This window comes from Hoplias malabaricus, chromosome 1 (assembly GCF_029633855.1).
Source record: "Hoplias malabaricus isolate fHopMal1 chromosome 1, fHopMal1.hap1, whole genome shotgun sequence".
NCBI lineage: Eukaryota > Metazoa > Chordata > Actinopteri > Characiformes > Erythrinidae > Hoplias > Hoplias malabaricus.
In genome coordinates, this window is record NC_089800.1 from 78,275,023 (window position 1) to 78,287,131 (window position 12,109).

Genomic DNA, 12,109 nt, shown 5'->3' on the forward strand with positions numbered 1-12,109 from the left:
TTTGTTTCTAGCTCTGATGAGTTGACACACCCTTTAGAGCCCCCAGAGCACCTCACAGCAGCTGCTCCCACAAGACTAAGTGCACTAACAGCGCCTGCAGAGCCAATCAGCTGAGCTCCAGAGCCCCAGGGCTGAGCAAGGTCCCCCCCCTCAGCTACCCCCATCCCGCTGCAAACACAAAGACCAACACACACCGGTACAGATAAGGCGAGTCAATATTCCTCTTCTAGTCCAAACGTCCACTGAAGCAGTGCCGCCGGCTAAAACTCCAACACAACTCAACACTCACCTGGTGCCAAGCTGAGCTTTTTTTGGTAGCGGCCTGCTTGTGCGCTGTTGATACTCTCCTCACGCTGTCACTCAGTAACAGGGTCCAGCATGTCACTCCTCGCTGTACTGAATGATGTACAAAACAGAGCAAGGCCCCTCCTCCTCCTCCTCCTCCTCCTCCTCCTCCCCCTTCTCCTCTTTCCTAACAGACCAACAGATGACCCAATGCCAGCACGAGCCCACATTAGCATACATTAAATGCAGCACTTATCAATGGAGCTCAGCTCCACCACATGCCTCTAATGGGTTCTGTTTTCTGATTTAATGTACGTACTTCAGATGGATATATTACTACATAACACTTTTAAAGACGTGAACACAAACCCAACATGAAAGTACATGCAGAAAGTGCCCTGCTGCAAACTTCTGAGCATCTCATTCATGATACGATGACTACAATCAGTACTTTAAGACCCACTCCAGTGACAATCCAGTGTTAAACCTATTTACCATGTAACTGTTGTTCTTTACACAGTAGAACACATATACTGAGAGAAAAAAAGGATACAGTGCCATGGCTGAGCATTTGTGCTTTAAAACTGCAGCATTTCAAACACAGATTCAGACAGACAGGGTTTGTGACATCCTAAATCTAAGGAACCAATCCCGTCAACTTGTGGGAGGGGCTCTAACTGCATTAAGGATTGAACATATATTTATACATCTGCTCAAAAGGTGTATAAAGGAATAAAGTCACATGTAAATCACTTTTTAAGACATTAGAGGTTTCCTACAGCTGTAATTCTGATAAAAACAAATGTGTTTTAGGGTTTTAATTGATTATCGAGAGTGTGGGGGGTGTTTTAAAACTGACAAGCTGCATTATTTAAAAAGGTAGCCAGATAAATGATACATAAACATGCAATAAATGAAGTTTTCGTGGCTTGAACAAAAGCAATAATAGCCCAAGTGTAGTTTATACATGACCTAAATCTCCAAGGTGTACACACAGTGCTGAAAACAGGACACTCACATGTATCTCATGTAATAAAATCCGTCAGCTAAAATAAGCCTGAGGAGCTCTTCACATGTGTGTGTGTGTGTGTGTGTGTGTGTGTGTGTGTGTGTTGGGAGGGGGCTTCTCATCCTTGTGTTGACAACAAACATTCCATTTTAAGGTGAAGACATGGATAATAGTGAAATAATGTAAATTCAGAGTTAGGATTCGGCTAAGACTGAGGCTGGGTGTGAGATAGAGGTTGAGTAGCCTGTGTGTCACAGCACAGATTTCCCCTTTCTGTTTATGGACATTACTGCTGACCAAACAGCAAAAGTGAATGTCACAAATGAGTGCTTTAAGAGCTGAAGTTTAGTCTACAACTCCCAGATGTAGAGTCCATTCTCCCAGATGTATCATTACCGTTGGAAACAGTCACACCCCTCAGGACTCTGTCCACAACAAAGCAACACGTAGTCTAGATACATTCCAGTCAATGGGGGTTATTTTATACAGAAAAGTAAGTGAGAATATTCAGGTATATTGCAGAAAATAAGACACATTTATTGCCATTATTGAAGAGACTCGGAATCTTCCAAACTTCCACAGATACATGAATAAACAGTGAGTAAAAATATAAAAATAATGCTAAGTGTCATTCATCAAGTCTTCAGCTGTCGAGCTGCTTAAAATATCAAATCCAGGAGCTTTACTTTTCGCCAGTTTTTCCACCACAGCTGTTCATACTCCTCAGATATTTACACTAAACCCACGGCGCGAGCTTACTAACACTGTTCCTGTCTGACACGGTTTACAACTTACATTTTCTTCCCTCAGAGAAACGTGTCCAGCTCCAGAACGGTCTCAGGGTCAGTAAAAGTGTTGGACTCTCCCTCCAAGTCCTCTCCAACGTGCTAACGTTACTCTTGTTTTGGTTAGACAGCCATTTTGTTAAGGAGGAGTGGACAAATTCACTTTTTGACACCCTCGGTCTCCGCCTACTGTAAGAGCTCTGCTCAAATTTTATTTCTATGACATCTCCACACACCCCGCTGAGTCTAGAGGGTCCCTGCCATTTCAGAACTTTTACCTCCTTGTTTCAACACTCATAGTCCATTCTCTCAGCTCTACTGACCATATATGTGCACGTTGTAGTTCTACAATTACAGACTGAAGTACATACTTTCATACAATGCCCTGTCTCAACCTGTTCTTCAATGGTCGGGACTCCCAAAGGACAACAACAGGGAAGGCAGTCTATTAATTGGGTAGTGGATCATTCTTAGCACTGCAGTGACACTGATGGGCTTGTGTTTCAGTGTGTTTGGTACAAGTGGATCAGACACTGCATTACTCCTGGAGTTTTTAAACATAACTAGTTGGTTCACCATGTAACAACTCATGTGTTAGTCATCCTCTAGTCCTCCATCAGCATCCAGAGGACGCTGCCCACAGGACACTGTTGGCTTGGACTATTCCTAGACTGGATGTCACGCCAAGATATCTCAAAACTTGAGCAGCACTGCTGTGTCTGATCCACTCGCACCATCTGTAAATTATAACTGTGATGCCTTAGTGTTTTATAATACCATTAAAAGCAAACTAGTAATTTTAGTATTTTTTTAATGACCCTTTATCATGCAGGCAGCATTATAAACCATTGGGGCATCACTGGAAACATGATGTAATTTTAATCAGCTGGTTTAATCAGTAGATTATGAACACACAATACATACAAAACCAGGATGAAAAAACCTGGGCATATATTTCCTCAACACTCAGCAGAATGAGGGCACATTTGTTTTAAATGTTACTTGAATGAGGTAAAATCACAGTGTTGAGAAATTTGATAAATATATTTGAAAACCATCATCAGTGCATGAACACAATCTGCAAACACAACTCTGGCAACAGTCAGATGTATCCTGGGAAGGCAAACGAGATTTATTCTCCATGTGACACGATGATCATGACAGTGGAACAAAAAAGGACAGCGTCAAGTACAGGAACAGTAAGAAATCTTTTGGCTTTGTACAATGTTGAAGCACTTAGTATTGATTTAGCAAATCTAATCTTATACTGCATCTCAGACCACAACAAATGCACCAGTCCAGCTGATCAGCCATGGCTTTGACAGAGCAAAAAGAACTTATTTAAAGTTGCACAGGACAGATCATAATCCTACCACAGAGAGAGAGAGAGAGAGAGAGGGTTAAGGAAAAAGAGCAAAGGCTAGATACTTACTCAATAATGTGTTTTAAAAGTTCTAGTATAGTCCATAGTCTACCAGGGGTTGGACCTGACAAAAGCTTCATGAACAGTGTGTATCTTTGGCTCAGTAATGTATAAAATGAAGCGATTTTGTGACTCATTCTTGCTACTGTGCTTGTGCAGACCTCCACATCGGGTCTGTCCCTACTAGGGCCCACCTCTGCTCGCAGTGCTTCAGCAAGCTGATTGGCTCATTTTGTCGAAGGGCAGGGCTTTATTCATAAACTGAGAGTTTCAAAACCTCCCATTCCCAATTTTAAATTGGAAAAATGCTCTGAAGCAAGAGAGGCCATTTCGAGGGGCACTGTGGCCCAGGAGGTGGAGGTGGGTGGGCATTCTGCTACTGAACACATACATATGCTCCAGGACACGCTTGGCCCCAAGTGCACATCATCAGTTGGCGGGAACACTGGCTCGTTAAGTTGCATAATGTGTACAGTGCATTTTGATATTTAAACATGTCATTTGCGCCTATTGTTGATGTTAAACCTGAGGGGGTGTGAGAACTGACCTCGACAATGACAATTTTTTTCTTTTGTTTGTTTGTTTGAAGTTCAAAATCATAGGTAAAAAACACTCTATTAATGATTAATAATTCTTAAGATGTGATACACATTCGTTCATTATCTGTAACCGCTTATCCAGTTCAGGGCCGCAAGGCGGGAATACACCCTGGAGGGGGCGCCAGTCCTTCACAGGGCAACACACACACACGAACACTTTCGAGTCGCCAATCCATCTACCAACGTGTGTTTTTGGACTGTGGGAGGAAACCGGAGCACCCGGAGGAAACCCACGCGGACACGGGGAGAACACACCACACTCCTCACAGAGAGTCCCCCGGAGTGGGAATCGAACCCACAACCTCCAGGTCCCTGGAGCTGTGTGACTGCGACACTCCCTGCTGCACCACCGTGCCGCCCTGTGTCACACATTTGTGATTAAAATATACTAAAGCTTGTGATGCACTGGTTCCTGTGTGAATGAGTATCCTCATAGCTCCAGTAAAACTGTATAACAGAAAACTGCAGAGCTCAAACACATCCTGCCCACTCAACTACATTTGGGGTATTTGTTAAAAAAAAAACATGTTGTTTCCAGCCGTCTAAAGTTCACCCTTGGTTCTGCATTAACTCAGTTTTCCTACCCTGCAGAATCACTCTGTTTAACCCTTTCTGAAGGGAGACAGGGGTTCTAAAGGTGAAACCACAGTCAACGGTAACAACGCGGAGAAAACCCACGCTCTAACGCAGGCTCAATAATACCTGCAAGGTTAGGAGGAGAAAATAATGAGAAACAAATCATACACCCACAAACATTACAGTGGAAACGAACAAGTCATTAAACAGTGTGAAGGTAAACAGAGTGCAAAGCCCCAGAAGAGAACTTACAGTAGACTGACAGCACATTTTTCCAAACATTTTCCAAACGGTATTCCTATAAACAGAGGCTGTGTGAAAACGATGACTGGAACTAAATAACAAAGGCAGAATAAGGTAAAGTGGAGCTCAACAAAAGAAAGAGTCACTCCTCTGTAGTCTGAGCAGCGCTCTGTTCAACAAATACAGAGTTAAACAACGGGACAGTATTTACACTAAACAAGCGTTCACATACATTCACACGCAGGTACATGGACATTGTTATGGTTTGTAATTGTCAAAAATGTAACAGTAGGACAGTTTTTCATATCCCCCTAAACCGAGATGTCGGTTCTGTTCTGCTTGTTTGTAAATTTTAGCCCAGTGCCGCTCCCCATTCCTACAAAAGGGGAGAGAAGAAAAAAGCTCTCCATGTTTTTATTTATGGATATATTCCTATTTCCTAAAAGTTAAAAATAACGTTAGTGTGCAAAACCTGCGAACCCTGTCGTGCAACAGTATAAACAATGTGAGTGTGTGGTCTCGAGCGTACATCATGTGCACCATGTACAGCTTTGGCACTTTGGACCTACGAAGCAATTTTACACTGATGTGCTGGTTGTGTGGTCGGAACACTCATCTTGCTCAGACTACATTTATTGTTTCTTTCCCTTTGGCCTTTTGGGCAGCTCGACTGCATCTCTTAAAAAATAAAAAAAAAATAAAAAAATTGTGGGTTTAAAGCTACAATCAGGGATTCTCAAAAGTAATAAATCACCATACACACTGACAGACATGAAAACAAGGAATGACTTGAGGGTATTTTGCCATCCTTAACATGGCAGAAAGTGGGAGGTGTTTTAAAAAAATCAAAGATTTTTTTTAAAGCAACGATAGGTAGTATTTTTACCTTTAAATTACAGCTTCAAAATCATTGTGATTCTTCACTGACCGGTAATGAGGAGAACAGAGCTGCTTTTGTTGCTAATCTGAGCTCAGCACTGAAGAAACTGCAGTATGTAACTTTTGGAAGAGGGTAGGCAACAACCCGCCCACTTTACATTTTCCCAATTGACTTCAGGAGAGGGCTGTAAAGGTCTGGCAAAAATACCAAATCATACCTAGTGTTACTTTAAATTTATTATTATGGCCCCAAATTGGAGTTGAATTCATGCACTTTATAAAACAAAGCCTTGACTCGTAGACATGATCGTCATCCATAAATATAAACATATATATGATATGTCTGATACATGTGATGTAAACTAAAAGGCCTCTTAAATCCCTGATTATGGCTTTAAATCAGCTAATAATTATTAATTATAACGAAGCAACCACCTACAGGATGCGCAAAAAATATAAACAATACATACATTAGAACCCACAGTGCAATTCCAGAACAGACATTAAGCCCATAGGCTTTTCATGTACCAGAGACGTTTGCACATGGACTCTTTTAATAAAGCAATCAAATGGGGTCCTTTAGTGTTCTTCATATTCTTCAGGTAAAACCAGATAAGACCTTACTGAAGTGTGCTTGAGGAACCGCAGGAGACTTGTCCGGTGCTTTTTTCTCAGAACAGGGAGAGGGTATCAACACCATCAAACCCTCAATAACAAAAATATTTAGTGTTACTGAAGCTTCACCACATAGAGCCTTGCCCAACCTCCCAGACTGCTGTTCTGACACACTATTAAATTCCCTTTTGAAATCACTGACTTTAGGGCACATCAGAGCACTGTTCCCACACTCCGTAAAAAAAAAAAAAAAAAAAAAAATATAAAGTTATACACTGTGAGCAAGACCCCTCAGCTCCTTGTTAAAAGCTGAAGTGGACAATGTGGATTACTTCAGTACTTGAGCCTAAGAACACATATTGTTGGCAAAAAGAAAAGGATTCTTTGGATATTTCTTATCCATTACTTATGTTAATGTCACAAGGGTTACCATTGCTCGGCTTGCACTACCCAAGACTCTGTCGAACTCCTGAATCTCAGAAACTCTGTGGAATCTTCAACCCGAAGGAACTGGGAGGCCTTGCCCTTAAGCGAGGGAATGCCTCACATCTTGTGGAACATGAACATGCAATCCTGAGAAAACCACCAAATCTCCAGAGGCAGGATACAAACCAAGTTTACTCAGCTGGTAGAGCACTGTTACCCGTCTGGTGATTGTTGAGATTGTACGCACAAGTTCAGCAGGGTGTGAGACGTTACCTCCCCTAAGGGAAAGTGAGGTAAGGTCCTGTTACTCCAGATTGGTGTTTCCCCTTACTAGATGTTCCAACCCGATCTCACACCTACTCGTGACATAGTCGCATATTTTCGATATTTTATGCGACAATATCACGATAATAAGTGAATGGGTAATTACCATAGAAACACTATGCGACACAAAAACTCTTCCTCATTACAGGCGTCATTCTTCATAACATAGAAAAAGGCATAATGCGAATTACATAACATAGGTTCTTATTCCAACTAAGGCATAAAGTATTTTATAATAATATTTCTCCTAAGCAGTGCTTATTATTGGTGTCCTACTTTAGCTTTAACTCTAACGAGAACATTTCTTTCACTTAACGTTATTTTGACTAATTTTCAAAAGGTTAAAACTGAAAAGGACATTTCTCTAGCTTCGATCTTTCAGCAAATAATGAATTAGTAACGTTATATTTTCCGTAAGGCGGTGGTATTTACGAATGGTAATGACGCCTTAATGAGGAAGAGTTGTCGTGTTACTGTCGCATGACACAGCGCATGGATATGACGGTTTCTATGGTAATTACCCATTCACTTATGATTGTTATATTGTTGCATAAAATGTGGAAAATGTGACTATGTCACGAATAGGTGTGAGACCGGGTTGGATGTTCACACTTTTTTTTTTCATGTGTCCAAATTTCAGGAGATCCTCTGGGTAGCACAAGCAGTGGACGATGAAGCCGTGGACAAGTCTAAACAAGTCCCGAGCAAATACTTTAGTACTTTTAGTGAATCAAAACTTTGGATAGGATGTACTTTACCAAGAGTACCTGTTATTTACACAAGTACTGGGGCATTTTACTCCTGGTTAAAATTAATATTCAATAAGGAATGAAAAATAGAAACTTCTTGGAGGTTTCCCAAGGGCCCAAATTTCAGTGAACCTTCAAAGCTCAGAATTACTCCAAAACGGATAATAATAATGAAAATAATGAATATCTGAATTTGACAACTAAGCTACTGCAAATACCTCAGCCTAGAGTCAGCTGATGCTCAGTGTAAAACCTCAGAAATGTAAATAATCAAGAGGAAAAAAAAAAAGTTGCTGCCTTGTCAAAACCTCATATCTATTTTATCTCTATTATTTTCCACACATTTCACAAACCTCAATTTTCTATTACATTTTTAAATATTTAAAAACACTGACCTTTAGAAATGGACCAAAATGACTAAGAATAAAGTAATTTAGTATTAATTTACATTACAATAACTCTTAAAATCAGAGATGTGGGTTTTTTCTGTGGCAGCAAGAGTTAATTTTAATGGTAAACAATGGTACAGTGGTCTTCTCCTTAAACACACAGCGAAACAAATCCTGACACAGAGCACTCTACAAGGCCGTGATTTAAGGTACTGTTAAAAAAACATCCGTGTTCACTGCAAAAATGCTGTGATATCCCATGATCCAGTGCGCATCCTGTGTTGTCAGCTGAAAATGATCAGAATCCAGTGAGCCCTGAGGAAACCAATGGCAGAATGCAAACAGAAAGCCCTTAAAACCATCAAAACTTAAATACAATGATAACATTCACGACCAAAAGAAGGCAGTCCTAGAAACCCTGGTTCCAAATAAAGCTTGCTGACCCCAGATACAGCAGCAGATATGAATCGATTAGAGAGAAGAGAGAGGAAAATAAAGATACTGGAAAAGACCAAACAGTGGCTAGACACAGAAACCGAAGGTCTATGAGAGATTGGCATCACACAATGTACTTCTTTATTTAAATCAACCCCCGCCCCCCAAGGTGTTATTTTGAGAAGAAAAAATGCCACACAAAGGGGCATTTAACATTGTTAAATGGATGATGGCAATAAACCCTCCAAGTGCTTGCTAGGGCTGGCCTTAGTGCAGCCTTGATGAATCCCTTAAGCCAGCTGAGCATTAGAGAGTAGATTTTTAAGGCAACTTTAGATTTGTTTGTATTCATTAAGCTCCATTACTTCCCAGTCGCTTCCTCCCGAGGAAATCAAAGCACGACTAAATCCACTCCTGTTCTGCTGCCCATGGTTGAGATTCAGTAACACCCCTGTCTGGTAGAGTTGTAGGAAGTAAGATGGTCACTCTGGCTCCCAGTCTTGCTGTGCTGGACAAGAGGTGGACAGGGGGGGACGCAGGACCTCATGTGCTCTTCTCTTTCTGGTTGCAGTTGCTGTCTGTGCTGGAGTGGACGCTCTGGTCCGCTGGATGGATGTGAGCTGGGCTCTGCTGCTCTTGGGTTTTCTCACGCGAGGATCTGCTCTTCACGGGAAGGGCCAGGACGAGCAGGACGCAAGCCAGGTGGAGACAGAAGTACCACGACCTGAAAGAGACACAGGAGCATGAAGGATAAGTTACTTGGCCAAAAGTGCGTGGACACAGGCTCATCCACTCCAACGCATCTCAGATATAATGAGTGGAGCTCCAGTATTCCATTATTCACAAAGTAATAATAATAATAAACGGATAGTGTTGTGGGTTCGAGCCACACTCCGGGTGACCGTCTGTGAGGTTTCCTCCCACGCTCCAAAACACACGTTGGTAGGTGGATTGGCGACTCAAAAGTGTCCATAAGTGTGAATGTGTGAGTGTGTGTCGCCCTGCAAAGGGCTATAAACATACACCTATATATAAAATATGCAGTAGGTTAAATAATAACAATAATACTATTAAATAACAACAATAACACACAGTTCATGTTGTGTTCACGTGATTGGTTACTCTGAATATATTTAGAATTAGTTTATTACTTTACTATAAACACTACTGATTAATTCACCTGATTTTTCCACATGTTTATGTTGTCCCATTCCCACACTCAACATTAAAATCCGTGTCCACAATGGCACACCTCAAAAGGAGCAGAATTCACTAACTACAGTAAGTGGTGTCTGCAAACTTTCGGTATAAATGTACAGTGTAAGTCATCACTTTTGTCCTTCAACGCATAATAAACTCCTGCCAAGAAGAGAAGAGTTAGGATTTAAAGAGTTCTCCAGCCGTTATATCAGTGTCCATCCTTCACTTCTACGTCTTTGGCTGGCCTCCCTCAGCCCTCAGCCCTCAGCCTGACCACCACACCAATCACCAGGGCTTTCAGCTGCGTAATTACCTCCATTTAATGAGAGTTCTTTACACTGTCAAATTTAATAACTCTACAAATGACCACTATAGATTTCTTTTATCTGAGCCCAGGCCCTAAACCTGCCTAATTAAAATAGTGCGTCTGAGACGGACCGACTCAAAGCCATGCTCTTAGCTTTCACCTTTGTCTGGATAAACGTCCTCCTGAGTCTTATACGATTAACGAATAAACAGCAAATCTTTTCCAGCACTTGACTCTACTTCAAAAGGTTGAATTAACAGACAAAGCTTATGGTTTATCGGACATTAAAGCAACACTAGGTAATATTTTATTTTAGCATTACAGATCATTGTGATGCTTCACTGAGCTGTAATAATAATAATAATAATAATAATAATAATAATAATTATTATTATTATTATTATTATTATTATTATACGTTCAATTTATATAGTGCCTTTCACATAATAGGGAGAATAGGCTAGTCTGGGTTTAGCACTGCAGAGACTGCACTATGTACATTTTGGAGGCAGGTAGGAAATCACAGCTTCACTCTCTCCATTGATTTCAGGACAGTGCTGTACACATGATTTACACACTGCAACAGAAGGTGGAGCCCAGGAGCCAAAACACAAACATGTACATAGTGTTGCTTTAAAGGGCCTATATCCTTAATGATTTCATGGTTTTTCATCATGTTTTTCCTATGTACAGTTCCACTTATGACACGTATGTGTTCGTTTATATCTGTTAGTTTTATATAATAAGAGCCCTTATTACTACATGTTTAATGATATTTATTCATTAGGCAACTGCAGGAACCAAATCAGTATAAACTCATCAGAATCAACCTTGGAGAACTAACTCACAGTCCGTTTTGTATACAGCTGTACACTGTAGTTCATCTAGGGCGTACACTACAAAGCACTTCTCAGTCCAATAGGAAAAGAGATGAGGTACATTTCCTATTGGATAATTCTCAACTCTGGGTTCACATGAGAAAAGGATATCCCTGACTCTTCTTCTTTAGAAATACTCACCAGTAGAACCTCAGTGAAGGTCCCACAGCCAGTACCACAAAGGGCACCACTGTGTAGCATATAGCGATCTGCGTGCTGACCCACGTGATCACGTCGTAGATATGCTTGTGTGTAGACGAGCCCAGGAAGTGCTGCCTCACATTATGCCTTACCTGCAACACATCATCTCTCATTAGAAGATTCATAGAAAAACTGAAAGCATTCGCAAATTGTCCCAGGCTTTGTTTGTACGCCAAGGCAGTGTGTACGGAGAATTATTAAACAAGAAGTATAAACAACACTACAAAAGTTACATAGTCCAGCTTCTGCAATGCTGAACCCACAGTAGCAACAACAGAGGCTCTATTCTCCCAATTACAGCTCAGTGGAGTAGATTCTGAAAGAGTCTGAAGCTGTAATTGTATGATAAATATACTACCAGTGTTGCTTTAATATGATAAAATATAGTGATTAGACTCAAGTGGTCTATGATTAAGGGGTATACAAAAATCAATTGATGTACTAGTCGGATTATTAACAGACCTGCTCTTAAACAAAGCCATTGATATAAATGCCTTGTATCTCTGAAACAGTAATGTAATAAAATCAACCTAACTTTAATGCGAGTGAATATAGCAACAGTTTGTCATTTTAAACTCTTCATGCTGTTGGTTTCACTATGAAATATCCACGCAATGTAAAAGCCATCTGGTGTGCTGTCATGAAATATTTATTGACATCAACATGTTTATTGTTGATATCTGAAGGCTTCCTCTGACCAAAGACATCTGAATGATTTTGTTTTTTTTTTTCCTTCGCTAAAGCCACCATCTGTGCATTTGTCTTGTTGATGTGTAGCTAATGAAA

General features: G+C 40.7%; 2 protein-coding genes across 3 annotated transcripts in view; both read right to left on the minus strand.

Annotated features, from left to right (window-relative positions):
* The window catches only part of kidins220a (kinase D-interacting substrate 220a), a 70,906-nt gene extending 68,596 nt beyond the window's left edge, over positions 1-2,310 (minus strand). For both annotated transcript variants that reach the window (XM_066674144.1, XM_066674136.1), the window contains exon 1: positions 2,090-2,310. The gene's annotated coding sequence lies outside the window, so the exon portion shown is untranslated. The remainder of the gene's footprint in view (positions 1-2,089) is intronic.
* A 5,848-nt stretch (positions 2,311-8,158) lies between these two features.
* Positions 8,159-12,109, minus strand: part of mboat2a (membrane bound O-acyltransferase domain containing 2a) — a 48,247-nt gene continuing 44,296 nt past the window's right edge. The window contains exons 12-13 of the mRNA XM_066684309.1: positions 11,264-11,415; positions 8,159-9,461 (exon numbers count right to left, since the gene is read on the minus strand). Coding sequence (XP_066540406.1) covers positions 9,281-9,461; positions 11,264-11,415 — 333 coding nt within the window. The 3' untranslated portion in view covers positions 8,159-9,280. The remainder of the gene's footprint in view (positions 9,462-11,263; positions 11,416-12,109) is intronic.